At 39.6% G+C, this 20,183-nt stretch overlaps 1 protein-coding gene across 1 annotated transcript in view; it reads left to right on the top strand.

Moving 5' to 3' along the window:
- LOC132271376 (nuclear pore complex protein NUP214) overlaps window positions 1-19,597 on the top strand; it is a 56,206-nt gene extending 36,609 nt beyond the window's left edge. The window contains exons 12-17 of the mRNA XM_059772727.1: window positions 6,423-6,556; window positions 6,644-6,768; window positions 6,991-7,342; window positions 16,791-16,986; window positions 17,070-18,899; window positions 18,989-19,597. Of these exons, the coding sequence (XP_059628710.1) occupies window positions 6,423-6,556; window positions 6,644-6,768; window positions 6,991-7,342; window positions 16,791-16,986; window positions 17,070-18,899; window positions 18,989-19,107 (2,756 nt within the window). The 3' untranslated portion in view covers window positions 19,108-19,597. The remainder of the gene's footprint in view (window positions 1-6,422; window positions 6,557-6,643; window positions 6,769-6,990; window positions 7,343-16,790; window positions 16,987-17,069; window positions 18,900-18,988) is intronic.
- The last annotated feature ends 586 nt before the right edge of the window (window positions 19,598-20,183 follow it).

Below are 20,183 nucleotides of genomic sequence, written 5' to 3'. Positions count from 1 at the left end.
TTCCATTGCTTCCTTCAGTCCTTAGCATCAGATGAGGATGCCACTGGGGGCACAATGGTTAGAATATTGTAATGGATCTCAAAGTCTTTTACTAATGGGATGACTCACTCATAAGTTGAAGCTGTTCAACAGTAGATTCCTGCCAGTTTGAAGCAACTTCCTCTGGATGTACAAGATGATTTTGCTATGTTCTTTCAAGTTTTTTCGCCTATGTGGAAATCCTCGACCATGTCACGCAATTGTTGCAAGGGAAACTGGGTAACTGTGTGTGGAATGCGAGACATGCTCGATGCTGATGGAATCAGATGCGTCGCCAAGCCTCTGGACAATGGTGCCATTGTTGGCAAGGGTTGGTTTCCTGATGCTCTGTACCTGAGGTTGGTTTGACTTCAAATGCTGAAAAGAGGCTAAGAATGAGCCCCTGAAATTAGTTTGGTCGTTTGAGCATCTGTGCTTTTAATATAAATTGACCTTTGATCTGTTTTCTAATGTGAGCATGATGCCTACATCAAACCCCCTCAACAAGGTAATTCGTCAAATAAGAGAATGGATTCAGATAGGCTGTCCATTGCAAGTGCTGCTGCACCTCATGTCATAATAAGTCTCGGAGGGTGGCTTGAATTATCCACTTGAATAAGCCAGTGCTTGGCATTTCAATGCTTTCGGCGGAAAGCGGATAATTTTGAATTCTGTGAGCAGCAGGCATCTTGCTGTCCCTCCAGAGAGGGCAGGCTTCGGAAGTAGATTTCTCAACATCACATTTTGCAATGAGATGGATGATGTGGTGAGGAGGTATTTTGCTGAACTGCCGAGTTAGCGAAGACTAAGGCATGACAATATATTTTAGTACGAATCCATATGGTCACCATATCCTTTATGATAGATTATCTGGGAAAAAATAAATAAACAAATAAATCGATTGTTTTTGTGCATCAATTTCTTGTGCTAGGAGAGCCTCAAAGGACCTCTGCATAGAGGTGAGGTAGAGAAGCATATGCAGATCAGCTCGATGCACTATAACAGTGAAGGAAAAGTGAAAGCTTCTTTTATTGCATTGAAAGCCTTTTGGTGTTCCTTGATACTTGAGAATGAAGATTCGGTCTTATTTTTATTTTTATTTTTTATTATTATTTTTTTTCTGATAAGTAAGATTTCATTAAAAGGCGCTCGAGGGGAGCGCTCCCAAGTGGAAAAACAATAGAGCCAAAAACGACCAACAATAGTTTCAAACGATCAACAAAATCTACAAAATCCCCCACAGATTTACAATTCTACCCAATGACCCAAAATAATAAAGAACTCAATATGTTGTGTTCGGGAGATCAAATACGAGACTCTTCTCCATCGAAGGATCTCCTATTTCTCTCGCGCCACAAGCCCCACCATAAACAAAGGGAAGTGGCCCTTCAAGTATTTGTGGCTCGACTATCCACTATACACCATCTCCAAGCCTCAGAACCGAGAGACACCCAACCCATACCGAATGCAGCCAAAAACATACACCAGACATCCCTCGCCATTGGGCAATGGAGAAGGAGGTGATTCACCGACTCCTCCGCTTTTTTGCACATGCAACACAAATTCACCACAATTTGACGCCTCCTAAGATTGTCTAAGATGAGAATCACCCCTAGGGCGGCTGACCAAGCAAAGAAAACCACCTTTAGAGGGGCTTGGATCTCCAGATGACCTTCCAAGGGAATGAAGGACCCTTGAATCTCCAAAAGGCTCTAGCAGAAGGAACGGATTTCAAAAACCTCTCTTGGGGAGCCCATCGAAACCAACTCATCCATCCCCTCCCCCTCCCCCTCCATCACCTGACTAACAATAGTGCTAAGAACTCTGTTGCCTTTGCAAACTTCCAATCTTGGAACTTTCTCCGAAATTGCACATCCCAATTCATCCTCCCACTATCAAGACGATAACAGTCGATGACTCGGGCATGTCTATCTGTAGTGATCCTGAACGGAGGAAACGTGCAAGCCATAGCAATGTCCGCACACTAGAGGCCCTCCCAAACCTGACATGTCTCCCACTCCTGACCCTGAAGTGAATACGTTAGAAAACTCATCCTAGCCCTTCCGATGAGCTTCCAAACCCCCACCCCTGAAGGAGAACTCACCTCACTAGACAACCACCCACCAACTCCCTCCCCACTTCGGCAAGCAATGACCCTCCTCCAAAGTCTAAGCCTCTCTCTACCAAATTTCCAAAGCCATTTACCCAACAAAGTCTTGCTGATCGAATCCAACCTCTTAAAGGAAATTCCCGAACCCCTGTCTAAGTTGGAGTACACACCTTCTTCCAAATCACCAAGTGGTATTTGAACTTATAGCCCCCACAGAAAGTTCCTCTCGATCTTCTCTAGCCTTGTGATAACTGACATTGGCATCGGAAAGGAGGATATAAAATAGGTTAGGAGGATTCAAAAGGGTGCTCTTCATAAGAGTTAGAAGCTCCCAACAACAAAAGCCAAATAAGAGATCAGGAAGGAGGCAATCCCACATCCAAGGATATCAACATAGTCATGCATCTCCTCTACCACCCCAACTGGAACTAACTCGCTCTTACCAATGTTGATCTTCAAGCCAGAGACTGTTTGGAAGCAAATCAAAACACATCTCAAATGTCTTAGCTGCTCCTCCCTCGCATCACAAAAAACTATGGTATTGTTCACAAAGAGAGACTGAGAGACCACCAGGTTGGGAGCTCTTCCCATAAAAAAACCTCTAATCAGACCCGGCTCTTCCGCCCTCCTCATCAATGTACTGAAAGCCTCCATTGCAATGATAAACAAAAAAGGAGCTGGTCTCCCTGCTGCAAGCCACGAGAGCTAGAGAATAACCCAGCTGGAGGGCCATTCACCAGAACAGAAAATTAGACCGTTGATATTAGGGCTGTATTTGAGCTGAGCTGAGATTTGGGCTGTTCGGGCTCGACTCGTCACGATGCTCGAGCTCGGCTCAAGTTCGATCAAGCTTTGCCAGCCCAGGATCGAGCGTGGCTCGGCAGCTCGTTTATTTATACCAATAAAAAAAATAAAAAAACAAACTGCATATATAAATCTGTGTACCCCCGATTTCCATATCAATCTTCAATTTTTCTATCTCCAAAGTCCACTGATATTGATTTCCGCATCAATCTTCAGTGTTTCTATCTCCGAAGTCTTACATAATTAAAAAAATACTCCCAACTTTGATCCTGTCAAAATGAAGAGAAGAGAGAAGTGAGGCCAGATGAAGTGGAGTGGGGGAGAGGGGGAGCAACTAACCTGACAGAGTACCATTTTGCAGCGGTCGCCGATTTCGGTGGGTTCGTTTTTCAGATTAATGTTTTGGCTGCTATCTCGTAGGGTGTTTGGGAGAGGGGGTGGTTAAACAGATAATGATGTGGTTTAGATAGATAAAGGGGGAAATGGGTTTGGGTTAGTTTTATTTTCAATAAGGTGAGAAAGATAAGGGTTTTTACACAGATGAGCTGTAATGGAGATGGGCTTGTGGCTGGACTCTTTTATTTTTAAAAGGGATGAAATGTTATGAGTGTTGGGTTGGGCTGCATTGGACTTGGACTTGGTCATGACCTTTATTAATGGGTTAAAATAAAATATTAATGTGGATTAATTAAATATTACATGGACTCAAAAGAAAGTGTGTGTATATATATATATATATATATATATAATTTGAGCTCAAAACAAGCCTTTAAATGAGCATGTTCACGACTGCGTTCACAAACAAACGAGCCAAACGGAGAGGTGTTTGAGATTGGCTCGTTTAATAAACGAGCCAAAGAATTTTGTTTGAGCTTGGTTTGTTTATTAAACACACGAACACAAACCGAACTCTTAGCAAGCCGAGCTCGAGCTGTTTGGCGAACGTTTGGTTCATTTATTGCCCTAATCGATGTGCAGTGGCGAACCTATCTCCTACATTTGTGCCCAAAACCCATCCATCATTGTACATCAAGAAGTCCCAACTCACACGATCATAGGCCTTCTCAATATCCAACTTACAAACAATCCAAGCACTCCACTCTTGATCTTGGACTCAATGCACTCAGTGGCAACCACCACCAAATCCAAGATCTATTGGCTTCCAACAAACGTATTCTGGGAAATCCGAAATCTCCACTTCCATAACTCTCCTCAAGAAGATGGCTAGGGCTTTAGCGAAAAGCTTATAAAAAGAACCCACTAAGCTAATCGGTCTAAAGTCCTTATCCTCAATAGCTCCCCTTCTTCGGAACAAGGGCACTCAATAGCTCCACCAAACCCTATCCTTCTCTGAAATACCAGCAAACCCAAGCCCACCAAGCAAGGGCCTCCAGGATAGGGCAGGATTGAGATGCCCAAGATAGGACACCTTGCAAAAAAAACTTTTGACTTGCTTCAGTGGAGCCAGAGGTGGCATATCTAGAATCGCTTGAACCTTTTTGTGTCCACATTGATCAAATGACAATGAAAGAAGAATCCCAAAAAAATTGCTGGTGAGAGAGAAAGATTAGCAACATTAAGAAAGATTGACGATTCCTCAATCTGGTATCTTTAGAAGCTCCAAAGTTCACTTAGTTCTGAGGAAGCTTCAGTGGTTTGTCTCACATATGAGGTCAATATCTTCTGCCTTCTGAATTGTAAGGTTAAGGCCTATTTAGCATGAAGAAGAAATTGATTGTGGCACACATCCTTTTTTTTTTTTTCCTAAATGAAGAAAAATTTATAGATATAAACATCATAGTGTACAAGCATTAAAGTGAAGGCATACCCTCACCGAACAAGAAATCCCTTAACAGGATCACACTACAAGAAGAAGACCCCTATCCAACCAAACAAACCAGAAAAGACTATGTTAGAACATCTTGGAGACAAACCCCCAAGACATCCATAACCTCCCGAACAATACATTTCAAAAGAGTTCTATTGCACCTAATAACATCATTATGAATCCTTCCATTCCTTTCACTCCATAGAAAATACAAATTGGCAGCAAAGATCAACTTATAGAATTTATTCCTAAGAGATGGCACGCATCCTTTATATAGCTCTATGGGACAACACGTGAACTGGTGATACTTGTTTGAGGCATGATAAGGACTAGGTAAGGACTGTTATCATCATTTCCGAATAGGTAAGACAGGTGTTTAATGCTTTAGTGAAGCATGGTTTAAGTCACGTGATCAGACATTATAAAAATGTCTAGCCATTGGCCACATCATATCTGGTGTATATCATTTTGAGAGTGCATGTTATCTCTTGCCTTTTGAGTCAGGTTAAGGTACATACAGGCATTGAGGAGAGGTTACCTTGACAAACCTTGGTTTTGGCCACTAAACATATACGTCCTACAATCCTATAGGTATCAACTATCAAGCATGACTCATTCCATGGTCAATGATTATTGGCCAAGCGCCAGGCTTACAGAATTCTGAGTCCCTCTCCCAGCTCAGACAGTGAACAAGATGCATTAGGGTGTCAAGTTTTCATCGAGGCTTATGCATAAAGAGAAGGTTCTAGTGGTGGTGTTCATGTGTCCATTGAGGCTTATCTTAGAGAGGAGGTTCTCATGGTAGTATTTGAGTCTCTCACGAGGTTATCTGTAGAAAGAAAAATCCTTGTGGTAAGTCTTTTGGCAGTACCTATGGAGAAGGCAGGGAGGTCTTTCAAGGAGTAGAAGTCCTCATGGCAAGGCTTATTTAAAAAGAGAGGTTCTCACTATTTGTTATGCTGCAGCAAGGCTTATCTGAGGAGAAGATTTCGTTAGCATGTGTCATACTGACGGCGAGAATTATATTAGAGGAAGAGGTTCTCTCAATAGAAATGCATATTCATGGCTGGGGTCCCTTTTGAAATCGGTGGAGATTACTGCATGTAGGAGGCTTAAGATGTAGCATATGGCTTGTGAACAACTTTTCACTTCAGATTAGTCATTAATGGCTCTTTTTTTAAATCCCAGAGGAAAACCCTGTCAAGGAGACCATTCAATTAAAAATCAGTCACTTAATTGTGAATGATAGTTAACAAAGCAGGTAAGAGTTAATTAGATTGAGGTCGGAGGGATCGTGGTGACCCCTATATTCAATACCTTCGCCTGGACTCATAGACAAGGTGTGTGTGACAACATGTTATAAATGTGATGCTATTTGGGTTGCCACCTCAGTAACACTTGTCAGGATAAGATCTCTTAGATGCCACGTGTAGCTTGTGAATCATCGATCCATAACTGTCATTGTACTCGGCATTTACATGCTTGTATACGTAGTTGCAGTTGTGTTACAGTGGGCAGGATCTTTTCTAGTTGCTAAATTGAACTACATCTAATGACAATACGATACTTGGTGATATGTTTTGTTAAGTCGTTCATCGAAATTGTATGTATTGGTTAATCCGTAGTTTAAATTCATCATATAATCATTGAATTGTCTTCCAGTTTTGGCAAGGAAAATTTATATGGAAAGCATTGTTAAACAAGCTACTGATAGCCAATATTGGGATCTTTGGAACCGCCAGAAGTTGAGTTCTGAACTGGAGCTGAAGCGGCGACATATATTGAAAGTAAATCAGGTGAATCATCAGATTCTTCTCTACTAGTGTTGAATTTGCCCCACTTGATATTCAGTACACACCTCTCTCTCTCTCTCTCTGTTCCAGGATTTGACCAATCAACTGATTGAATTGGAAAGGCATTTCAATACGCTTGAGCTCAATAAGTTTGGTGAAAATGTTGGAGCTCGGATCGGTCAAAGAACTTTGCCAAGTAAATATGGGCCTTCAAGGTATGAAAAACAGTTTATTGTTGAATATTATTTCCAAGCATTATTGATCATTCCAATTTGGCATCATGAGAACTAGTATCACCTCCAATCACTAACTATGAAATGTTAGCTTTTGTTTTTAAATATGTTTAGCATGGTAGTATATGTGTAAGGAACTGATAAATGGACTAGATATGCGCTAATCAATTATAGTTGTCTAATTGGAGGTATTCACTTTTGTAGACATGTCCAGTCCTTGCATAGTTTACATAATACAATGAGTTCGCAATTAGCAGCTGCAGAGCAACTTTCTGAATGTCTCTCGAGACAAATGACTGCTCTGAGTATCGAGACGCCTTCTATGACAAAACAGAACTTCAAAAGAGAGTTGTTTGAGACAATTGGGATTCTTTGTGATGGTGCCTCTTTCAGCTCTCCAGATGAAAAAAATGCTCATGATACCCCATCAAACAAGAAATTCTTAACTACTTCATGTTCTGCTGCTGTTAAGGATCAGTACAGGAGAAACCAATCAAGTGCCATGAAGAGTTCTGAATTAGAAAGTGCGAGGAGGCGCAGAGACTCGCTCGATCAGGTAATGTTTTCTTTGGATTGCTCCTGCACTGTGGTTATTCATCGAGATAAATAGGCCATTTCTGCATGGTATTTCAAACTTATCATGGATACATGCTTGCCTTCTTAGAACTTATTTATCACTGAACCAAGTACTGATTTGTCAGATGGGATTGTCTCTTCCTAATGCATATAGAATTTTTTGCCATGGATCTACTGAAACAATTCATCGAGTCGCCTATTATTTCATATTAAATATTTGTAGTGTGTTATAATTGTAAAACTTAAGTTCCAGATATGGTTCCTTTTAGGAACTCCTGCAAAGTAATTGAGGTGAATTGGGTCTACAGTTTGCGAGAGAAATGATAAAACTTCAACTGGGCCGATTGGCAAGTCGTGCCATCTGGAATTGTATTATAGAGTGTTACTATGCATAAGGTGCACAAGAGATTCCCAGCAGATGTGTAATGGGTGTTTCTGAGCAAATTTCAAGGGCAGCCCATAGCTGTATCTGAAAGCACCCTTATTTTACTATTCCCCATGAAGTTATTTTATTTTCTTTACATGAAGCGGTGCGGCCATTATACATTTATCATCAATTCATCATCATCCTTGCCTTAATCCCATATGAATCGGACAAGCCGCATGAATTATCTTTTTCCATTCTTTTCTATTATAAGCCATCTCTCCTCTGATATGTAACTTTTTAAAATCATTTCTATTGATTTCATGCCATGTTAATTTTGAACACCCTCTGCCTTCTACCCTCTATGAAAATTAACCTTCCTCTTCTCACTGGTGCATCTATAGGTCTTCTATGTATATGTCCATACCACCTAAGTCTACTCTCTCTCTAATATCTTCACTAATAGGTGCCATGCCTAATTTCTCCAACATTTTGGTTTGTTACTAACTTACTGTTGTAAAGCATTAAACGGAAGTGAAGAGATATATAAGACGAGTAGAATAATATTACGTGGTTCAACCACTAGGGCCTACATCCACGGCACAAAGAGCCCAAAGGGCTACATCACTTTTATAATACTCTCTCAATTCATACACAATACAATGGTGGAGGCTCCTTTATATAGGAGAAGAAATTATGAGAATGGAAGGAGACAGAAAATAGGAAACAAGGAGGATTTTTCTCCACTCTTACCCTATCTTTTCTAGTCACTCCTATCATCCATACTAATATTCTCATTTCCGCTACATGAATTCTTTGTTCTTCTTTTTAATTTTTCTAAACGCCCAACACTCTGTTCCATATAAAATAGTGATAACTAGTTTATATGGTATTTGTTTACCATACAACACACCACTCGCTTGCCTCCATTTTGCCCAACCTGCACCACTTCTACTAATTATATCAGCATCTCTATCTTCATCCTTTTGTATCAATGACCCTAAATACTGAATTTGTTCACTTTGGATAATCTCTGTTTTTGAAGTGTAACCATTATATCATTAAGATACGACTCCGTACTAAATTTGCATTCCATATCTTCAATTCTAATGGGTTTTTTCCACCTCTCTAATTTAATTGCTAAGGTATCTTTAAAAGTGTCCAATAATACTATGTTATCTGCAAACAACATGCACCAATGGATGTTTTCTTGTAACTCTTTTGTAATCTCATCTAGAATTAATGTGAATACATATGGACCAAGTGCATACCCTTGGTGCAACCACGTTTATAGGAAAATCTCTATCCTCGCCACATATAGTGCGAACTCTAGTTTAGGTACCCTTGGTGCCACCCCACATTTATAGAAAAATCTCTAGTCTCACCACATGTAGTGCGAACTCTAGTTTGGGTATTTTGATACATATCTAGAGATATTTGTTTTCTTTGTAAAGCCCACCAAATTACATCTCTTGGCACTCTATCATAAGCTTTTTCTAGGTGATAAAGACCATATGTAGATCCTTTTGCTTACTCTTACATTCTTCAACTAATTGTCTTAGTAAGTAAATAGCTTCCTTTGTGGATCTTCCTGGCATTAATCCAAATTGGTTATTGGACACATTGGATTTCTTCCTCCACTCATTATATATTATATATAATCAGGCTTTGTTTCTTCTGGCAGTGCGCACACTTTTCTCCCATTTTCTAAATGCAACATGGTAGCAAAAAGTACTCTTTGATTACTTCTATTTTGGAATTTTTTTTGTTGATGCTTGTTAATTTTATTCTTAATCTCTACTTTGGAATCTTACTGCAACCCATAATGACTCCATTGGTACTATTTTTCTTACATTGATACCAGAATCTACTTAAATTCTTGGTTGATATATATATATATATATATTGAAGAGTAACCATTGCCAAATTTAGTTTGTTGGGCTATTTTTGCAAAGATATTATTTGTCAAGTTTGATTTTTCAAATATTCCTCAAGAAGAATAGACTATGAATTTTACTTAGTGCCATGACTTGTATCAAAAGACACTTTTGGCTGATATTCTTAATGTTTGACCATGGTTTTGCTATGAAAGTTGATCATGAGTTACTTCCTCTAAAGTTTAATGTGATAATATGTAGTAATTGGAAAGAAATCACCATTTTTGTTTGTGAAAAGAAGATCCTGCTCTGCCTCAGCTGTTCTTCTTCTTCTTCTTCTTCTTTTTGGATCTTTTTTCCCTTCCAGTCGTCTAATTGCTTTGGAGTCTTGTGTAAATTTGTCTACACCTCACCTGCTCTCCAGCAAACACTGGGAAATTTGAGAAGAGTCGCTAAAGATTGTTCATACTCTGGCTAGCAAAGATTGCTTTATTGTTCCTTCTGGAAAAAAAAAAAAAAAAAAAAAAAAAAAAAAAAAAAAAAAAAAAGAAAAAGAAAAGGATTGTTTTATTGTCTTTTTCATACTCTGGCCAACTCGATCTTTCTCATTATCTACGCTCAGTTAACTATTTGGATTCTGAAATTTAGGAGTATGTTTCCCTTAGATATCGAGTTAAATGATATGAAGTGGCTGCATGAGTAGCAAGACTATGAAAAATAAGATTAAAAATGAACACAGTTAAAGAAAATTTTAAAAGTAGCAATAGATTTGAAAATATTGAGAGAAAAAAGAGTTAAGATGGTAAGGCATGTGGAGTGAAAGATCATTTACCACATCAATGAAAAGAAAAGGTGACATGGTCCAAGTTAAAATAGTGAGTCAATGACAAAGGGAAGACAGAAAGAATATGGATTCTTCCTCTAAGAAATGACAAATAAGAATTTATATATATAATAGGGTAAAATGCAAAAAAAAAAAAAAAAAGAAAAACGAAAAAAAGAAAAAAAAACCTGAACTATTGCCATACCAATTTTGTTGCAGTCCCCATCTGGCGAACAGCCGTTCAAAATATGACACGCGTGCTTCTAACTCTGCCTGATATACGAAAATATGGACAATATTACCCTTATAAATCTGAAAAGTCTCAATTGCCCCTCTTATATATATACCACATATATATTCCATGTATATACATACCATATATATATATATACACATGGAATGCTAAAATTGCCGAAAACTGTTGCCTCCGAAAAAAAACAGACTGCACGGACCCAATTCTCAATGCCGAATCGATCGTGAAATCTCTGTGTCAAGCAATGCCAATTCTCGCAGGTAAACTAAGTCCGTCGCCCGCCTCTTCACTCTCTTTGCATTGCTGGTAAGAATAGAACCGCCGGTGCGATTCATCTTTGGTTGTTGGCAGTCCTCGTTCGCCTCTTACAGTCACGATCTTTGCTCGCTACCGGACTCCGTGATCACTGGTAAGAATACTTCATGCCGCTGGCTAGTTCCATCCTGTTGAGTCCTTGAATCGGGATGGCGGCCCGCTGTTACCATCTATCCACCGCTGGCGTGCTTATCGCAAAAATCTCAAAAATCTCACTATCATCGGAATAGCCACTGTGCTCGTCGCCGTTCAGAAATCTCTGCCATCATCGGAATCACGATTCTTCATGTCGCTCTGTCGCCACGCTTTCTGCCGCCGCCGCCGCTTCACCGCTGAACACTTCATCGTTGTTCAGATAGTGCTCGCTATTGAAGATTTAATGGAGAAATCAGTAAAGGAAAATCTTTCAATAATTGGTGTTGTTTCCTATTATTGAAGATTTGGTGTTACTAGAGGAATCAATGGAGAAAAATCCTCCTTATTTCTTATTTTCTAATTATTTCCATTCTCATAATTTCTTCTCATATATAAAGGAGCCTCCACTATTGTATTGTATTTGAGTTGAGAGAGTATTATAATAAAGTTATGTAGCCCTTTGGGCTCTTTGTGTCGTGGATGTAGGCCTTAGTAGTTGAACCATGTAATATTTGTGTGTTCTACTCGTTTTATTTATCTCTTCGCTTTCGTTTTATACTTTACAACATGGTATCAGAGCCTAATTTCTCTTTCTAGGTTTGGACCCCTATTTTGGGGTATTCCCTTAGCATCTAAAATGTTGCTAAGGGTTTCTCGGTGCTATTTGTGACTTGTTTGGGCTGTTAGTTTGTTTGGCAGTAATGTTATTCGCCTTTGCCGTGTCTCCGGCAGTTTTTATTGACTTGTTTGGGTTGTCGGTGTGTTTGGTAGCATTGTCTTCGTCTTTGCTGTGTCTCCGCCAATTTTTATCGACTTGTTTGGGTTGCCGGTGTGTTCGGCAGCATTGTCCTCGCCTTTGCCGTATCTCCGGCAGTTTTTTGTTAACTTGTTTGGGTTGTCGGTGTGTTCAATAGCATTGTTCTTTGTTTTCTCTCTTCTCTCTTCATCATTCACACTTGTTGTTTCTCGTCATCTCAATGGCAAGTTGGCATTCATTCTCTAACTTGAGAGGGAGTATTGAAGATTTAATGGAGGAATCAGTGGAGGAAAATCTTTTAGTAATTGATGTTGTTTCCTATTATTGAAGATTTGGTGCTACTAGAGGAATCAATGGAGAAAAATCGTTCTTGTTTCTTATTTTCTAATTTTTACCATTCTCATAATTTCTTCTCCTATATAAAGGAGTCTCCACCATTGTATTGTATATGAATTGAGAGAGTATTATAATAAAGTGATGTAGCCCTTTGGGCTCTTTGTGTCGTGGATGTAGGCCCTTGTGGTTGAACCACGTAGTATTTGTATGTTCTACTCGTTTTATTTATATCTTCGCTTCCGTTTTATGCATTACAACACTCGCCGATGTCATCTTTGCTCTTCTCTAGCGCTTTTAGAGATGAACTGTCTCTTTTCCTTTGCCAAACCTTTCTCTTTCTTCCTGCTCACAACCCTTCTCCCATACTCCTCTGCAAAACCCTTAACCCTTTCTTTTTCACTTTTTTTTCCCTTTTTTTGTTCTCAGTCATCGGAGTCTTCAATTGATCTTGAATCCTAGTGAAACCCAAATCCAATCTCGCCGAAGGAAAGGGAAAGCCGCAGTGACCGAGCCGGTGGCTTGGCTTCTTCGCCGCTAGTAATGAAGAAGAAAGAAAAAAAACTAAAAACGAAAAGAGAGAGAAAAGGCAGTCACGTAGCACCACTCTTCAAACTATGTCGTTTTATACCCTTCATCTCTTAGGTGTTGGGAAAATTCCATTGGGTACTTATATTTCATCGCTATGTCAGCAGGTTATATTAGTTAAGGATTAATATGCACCCTTTTATAATAAGGGTAAAATGGTCTTTTTATTTTTCCGGTGAGCTACTGGGGTAAACTGCAACAAAACAATAGTTCAGGGGTTTTCTTGTAGTTCAGGGGTTTTGTTGTAATACCTCAATAGTTCAGGGTTTTTTTTTACATTTTACCCTATATAATATAACAAAGGTATAGCCCTATATAATAGCTCAATGCAGATGCAGGATTTGTGTAGGTAAGCCAAAATGGTTGAGACGAGGGCTTTGTTCAACTGACAAGAGTCACTTGAGGTGAAATTGTAGGAAAAGAAGAGAGAACATGGATTTAGGACTAATTCCAACTCGTCATATTGTGTCAAGTATCCTGAGCACAAGGGAAAGCTTATCTGATAAGATGGATGGCTTCAATTCTTCATCGAATGCAGGATTTAAATCTCTTGTGGGTGCCATGCTTGTAATTTGTGGGGTGTTAACACATGCGCAAAATGGGAAGGGAGATGCTCATTTTGAATCAAAACGGTCACATCTTCTGATGGGTTACGTGCGTGAAATGTATCAGAATCGGAACTCGAGGCTCTGAAACAAAGTTGCCCAAGTTCCGCTGATGTAGACCGAGACAAGGAGAAGGGGGGGTTCTTATAGAACAATTTAAAATTTTACATTTAATTAAATAAACTAACTTGTTTTAGTTCGTTCAATTGAATATTATGGATTGATTATCTCCATAAGTAACAAGCATGCAAAGCATAAAATAAATAAAGCAATAAATAAAGGACACCGGAATTTACATGGAAAAATCGTCAATCGAGACTTAAAAATCCCAAAACCTAGTCCAGGAAACTAATTCATTATTGAAAGAGATGTATAACCTAAGTCACAGTCCTGCACCCTTGAACCTTTAGTTGGTCTCTAGACATAGTAAGATGCCAAACCTTCAATGCCCTTGAAGATCTCCAGGTTGCCTTCCTGATCTGTCAACAACATTTCTTCCTCACGAACCTGTTTCTTTAGTGATTTTCATAAGCCCCTAGTTGTCAAATATGAGAATTTGGTGTGGATTCTTCTGGATGTGTTGAATAGTCTTCAATAGCTTAGCAGCGGATATCTCAACACATATAATCAACTACTCACCAAATACTAATGCATGTGATGACTGTTGTAAACAAAAGATGTATAAATATCTCATAAGTAATCTCTAAAAAATATTTGAATATAAAAACAAAATTAGTGTTTTTGCTTTTCAAAAATATATTCAAAAATATGTTGGGGTTTGGGACCCTGTGGTGGATAGGTTTGAGAAGAGGTTGGCGGGTTGGAAGAAGCAGTATCTCTTCAAGGGAGGTAGGGTCACTCTGATTAAGAGTACCTTTTCTTGCCTTCCTACTTATTTTATCTCTCTGTTTCAGATTCCCTCTTCAGTTGTGGAGAGGATTGAGAGATTGCAGCGTAATTTTCTGTGGGGGGGGAGAGGTGAAGAGTTTAAGTTCCATCTGGTTTGTTGGGATCAGGTGTGCAGGCCAATTCGTTTCGGAGGTTTGGGTCTTAGAAGACTGGTGCCTTTTAATAAGGCTTTCCTTGGGAAATGGCTGTGGAGATTTGGTGTAGAGAGGCATTGGCTTTGGAGGAGGGTCGTTGCTTGTCGATTTGGGGAGTCTAGAGGAGGGTGGTGTTCTTTGGAGGTGCGTGGCCCTTGAGGTGTGGGGGTTTGGAAAGTCATTCGGAAGGGTTGGGATGAGTTTTCCAAACACGTTCGCTTTCGAATCAGGGATGGCACGAGGATCAGATTTTGGGAGGATGTTTGGTGTGGGGAATCTCCTCTCGCCACCTCTTTTCCTCATCTTTTTAGGATTGCTACGGATAGGCAGGCCATGGTGGTTAACTGCTATCATCTTGACAGTGGGTCACTGGTTTGGGATGTTCGATTCAGGCGGTTGTTTCAGGATTGGGAGATTGAGGAGGCCATTCGTTTTCTGGAGTTGTTGTATCGCCAGAGGATTGTGGATGGGATTTCTGATTGTTGGTCCTGGGCTGCCACCTCTCATGGGAGCTTTGAGGTTAGATCCTTTTCAGATGCCTCACGGATGATCATAGAGCTCGCTTCCCTTGGAAGGCTGTTTGGCGCTCTAAGGCTCCTCTCAAGGTGGGCTTTTTTGCTTGGACCTCTGTTTTGGGACAGATTTTAACCCAAGATAATTTGAGAAGGAGAAATCAAGTGGTGGTCAATCGCTGCTATATGTGTCTCCGGGATGAGGAATCTGTGGATCACCTTCTCCTCCATTGCAACATGGTTAGAGACTGCTAAAATTTGATGTTTGGCTTGTTTGGGATTCTTTGGGTTATGCCTGGATCCGTTAGAGGGTGTATTGAGGCGTGGAGAGGTTGCCATGTGGGGGCTCACATTGTGGATGCTTGGAGGGCTACGCTTCTTTGTGTGGTGATGTATTTGGCTCGAGAGGAATAGAAGATATTTTGATGTGAAGGAGTTGTCGATTTCTACTTTTAAATTCTCTATTATTTCCACTCTTTTTTGTTGGGTTTATGGGAGAGATCATGGATCTTTAGATTAAATTGTCGATTTTTTGGCTTCTTTGAAGGCCTAAAGGTCCTTTGTGGCCTTCTGTATATTCTCAGGGTTTCGCTCCCCTTTTGAGCGCTTTTATAAAATTTTCTTACTTATCAAAATATATATATATATATATATATATATATATATATATATATATATATATATATTAAAAAACGGTTGTAAAAGCAAGATTATGTCTATCTATAATCAACCGATAAAAGTGTTTAAATCAGATCAAAATTCATAGTCATAATCCAACCTGAACTCTGCAATTTCGGACCCTTCGATCAATCGAGACAATTACAGTAGGTTTCGATCAATAGCTCAATTGATCGAATATTGCAGTTTTTTATAAGTAGGAAATTTTGCAGAAACATGATTTATATGTTGAAATCATGCAATCCCATGCATATTTAGGAATCAAAATTAGTGTTGAAAACTTTGAAATTAAGATGCCATGTATATGCAATGCATGAGCCTATTTGGTGAGCATGAATTTACCTTTTTACCATTTTTATGAAGATTACCAATTAACCTTTGTTGTAGCTTGTTCTTCATCTCAGAGGTAATTTCCACTGATCTCACAATTAGAACATATCTATCTAACTAAAATAAAATAAAAAACATTTGACAAGTTTTGATCTACGAAATAAAATAAAAAAAAACTTAGTCCTACTAACCTAACATCTTCACACATACATTGCAGTAGAATTAGACCCTGCGCTTTTAAATTGTAGAGGTTCTTCAGTGCATGCAAACAAAAGCATCTAATAAGACAACAAAACAACAGAGAGAGAAAAAGTATTTGATAATATATGATTATTATGATGGTTATGTCGTCATCTGCTTATGTAAATAAATAAGAAAAGAAAGAAAGAGAAGATCCCAACTCTATGGAACGTTATCAAGGTTCATCCTGGACAGGGTTCCCCAGTAAGTGGTGTTTCACTGCCACCTTTTATATCAATATGTTCACAGGTTATTGAAAATATCTACTACTTGTGGTAGTCTGAAACAAATAATAACGAGAGCAGCCACTTTGTGCAAATGTCTTTTTTTCAGTAATTCAATTTGTGCAAATGTCTTTTTTTCGGTAATTCACTTTGTCTGTATCCAATTTGCCCTTCCAGCACCCTTGATAACAGGGACCATACTGGGTAATGACCCCTTTTTCTGGTAATTTTATCACGTTAGAGTGTTTCTAATAGATATTTCTTAACAGCTTTACTTACTGTCAGAAGCTTTACATGTCTTGCTTCAAGGATCACTAATATGCGTATTACTTCTCACAAACCTAAATGCAGAGTTGGGCTAGTTATGAGCCTCCAAAAACTACAGTAAAAAGGATGCATATGCAGGAAGAACACCGGAAGGTTAGTCCGAGTAGATCATCCTTCTTGGCGGATAGGCAACATCTTAAACCTCCCATGGAACCATCAGTTGTTCACCAAAAGCATTTTACCGCCTCTTCAACCTCCTTGCGTACATCTGAAAACAAAGGTGAGCCACATCAAAATGCATTCACCTCCGCTGAAAAGCTATCCACGAAATTTTTGCTGATCGGCGCTCCTTATTTTCTGCAGGCATTCAAGATTCAACCGCAAGACAGCCCTTTGACAGCCAATCAGCTTTGTCCAGATGGGCTGATGACCATGCTGTATCATCACCTTCTATAGAATTGAAATCTCCAGCAATTCACGTACTTCCAAGTAGTAGTTTTTCCACATTCTCATCACAGTCCACATCTCAGCCATTGCCAAATAATGCAAGGGGAAGTAGCAATCTGCGTGCTGAAAGATTTTCTCTTTCATTCAATGAGACTAAGTCTGTTCAGCAGTTCGAAATCCAAGCACATCAAACTTCAGTCCCCGTCAGTTTACCAATGCAGACAGAGTCATTGCCAAAGAAATCCAGTGAAATGTCAAATTTAAATGATAAAGAAACTGCACTTTCAAAATCTACAATTGCAAGTGTGAAACATAGGTTTATAACTACTGAAAGCCCATTCATTGAATCTGGGAGAAATCGTGAATCTATTTTATCTCCTGTGTCTGCTGTTGATCCGAGCCCAAGTGAAAAAGTTTTCCAGTCTGGTCCTGCAACAAACAAAAGCCAGCCTGGTGAAATAACATCACCTTCTTCTGCATCCTCACTATCATTTTTGAATCCATCATCATCTCCAATGATAAATTCATCACCATCTCCCCCATCTTTGTTACCCACTCCATCAAATGCACCAACCTCGTCATCTGCAATGTCATTAGGCAGTTTATCAACCAGTTCTAAGGGCATGATGGAAGCTAATCAGACAGTCTCTCTCCCCAAGTCATCAGTTTCCACTCCAAAATTTTCTTTTAGCTCCAGTTTTCAGGTTCCTGAGAAATTGGTTCCCTCGTCTAATCCCCCTACTTTCTTGAACTTACCAGATGAGTCCTCCAAAACAGCGTCTCAGCCTTTTATGAACAAGCTTAACTCAGAAGCAGATAACAATTCTACTAAGCAAACTTCACCTACACTGCCTAAGCCTCACACTGGTACATTTAGTTTAAATCTTGAAACATCTGTACCATCCACACCTACAAGTGAACCTATGGTCAATTTGCAATCTGCAAGTCAGTTCAGTTTCAGTGGCATGACTAATGCTGCATCACGTGAGGCATCGAATTCTGAAGCAGTGCAGCCACTCGCTATTTCTTCAGCTGCTCTCTCTACTTCCATGAGTGCTGCTCGTGAAAAGGTTGGAAGTTCAAATGTTGCAGTTGCCCAGGAGGACGAGATGGACGAGGAAGCTCCTGAAACAAGTCATACAACTGAACTTACTCTCGGAGGTCTTGGTGGTTTCGGAATTGGATCAGCCACTAATCCAACTGCTTCCAAACCAAGTCCATTCGCTGTGGCATTTCCTAATGCAGCGACGACTCCAATGAGCTCTCCATTTACAATGACAGTTCCTACTGGAGAGCTGTTCCGACCTGCATCTTTTAACTTCCAATCTCCACAGCCATCCCAACCATCTCAACTAGCAAGTTTCAGTGCATTCTCTGGCACCGGAACTACTGCTCAAAATCCCACCCCTAGCGGGTTTGGGCAGCCATCACAGATTGGATCAGGACAGCAGGCTCTAGGTTCAGTTCTTGGTGCTTTTGGTCAGTCTAGACAACTTGGTCCTGGTTTACCAGGAAGCAGTCCTCCATCTGCTGGTGGTTTTGGAGTTAATTCCGCTGGTGGTTTTCTAAATGCTCCTAGTGGAGGTGGATTTGCTGGCATTGGTTCACAAAGTGGTGGGTTTGCTAGTCTGGCTACAGCTGGTGGTGGGTTTTCTAGTCTGGCTCCTGCTGGTGGAGGGTTTGCTGCTGCCGCTGCCTCAAACATTGGTGCTTTTGCTGGAGCTGCTTCTGGCCCTGGATTCGCAGGTAGCGCTATTATTTTTTACATTTTCCCCCATTTTTGGCTTATATTAGCTTTTACATTTTCGCTGAGATCTACTTTTAAAATTGAACAGGGGGTGGATTTGGAGCTTTCAGCAACCAACAAGGAAGTGGTAGTTTCACTGCATTTGGTAGTGGTGCGGGAGGAACTGCAAGACCCCCATCTGAGCTTTTCACACAGATGAGAAAATAAGTGTAGCGGAACTGAGGAAAAGCTTAGACACATGATGTTGCCATTTGAAGGTAATTAACGGAAGTGGTTAATAGCCGACGAGAGTTATCACATGATACATGGCGACGTGTTCTGTAAAAGAGAGCCAGCTATTCCTTTTCTTACTTCGTATGTAAGGCTATGTAAATGTGTGTCAATGTCATGTTAAGTAATGTGTGTTAGGTTCGAATTTCAAGCTGTTGGCATTGATGCTTTGGGATGAGGAAGCCTCATCGTGTAACAAATTAAATTTTTAGCTTTATTGGAATTTTTAGCCAAGAAATTGGGATGGATTCCACCTTGTAAGCTAGTTTGTGTGTGTGTGTGTGTGTGTGTGTGTGTGTGTGTTTTAATTCGAGTAAGGCTGGTCTGGAAGTTTACCAAGAAGGTTTGTGCTGATAATTCTGTCTTGGCACATGGAAAGCCAAATCTAGCAGATTTATCTCATGATTTGAATTATGATACGAGACTAGTAGTTTCTTTGCCCTCTTCTTTGAAGCACTCATAATTGGTAAATCTGAGGCTTGATGCTTTGTCTCTATTGTGCTTGCCCATATGACATAAGTGGTAAGAACTGAATTATGTCTCATGCTTTTCCTCGTCTACATGATTTTCAAAATTTGATAAATGCAACAAATTTTTTTTAATATTTATAACAAAAATTTATTTCCATTAAAACAGAATTAGGGTGCCATTCATTTGAATTCAAGTGGTAAACTTGGTGTGATCCTAAAGCCAAAGTTAAGACTAGCATGCAAAAGACTTTGCAATATGGATACCATTCACATTTTGGCCGATTGCTGTAAAGTCTCGTGAGACTACAACTTACATGACTAGGTACACTAAGTTTAACACACATTTGTTAACAACTTAACATTACATGACATCAGACCACATGTTAACATTACATGATTGAATTGTAAAGCATGATATGATGTGAATGAACAACTATGCTTCGTTTTTTCTCTTCCTTGTACATGTACTTTAAATCTCTCTTGTTTTTTTACATGACCTGAATGGTGGGAATGGTTATGTAACAACCCTCACTCTATAACAAT

This window comes from Cornus florida, unplaced genomic scaffold (assembly GCF_030987335.1).
Source record: "Cornus florida cultivar Cherokee Brave unplaced genomic scaffold, ASM3098733v1 CherokeeBrave_3.0.0_Hap2_Chr08, whole genome shotgun sequence".
Lineage (NCBI taxonomy): Eukaryota > Viridiplantae > Streptophyta > Magnoliopsida > Cornales > Cornaceae > Cornus > Cornus florida.
This window is presented reverse-complemented; position numbering and strand designations above follow the sequence as displayed.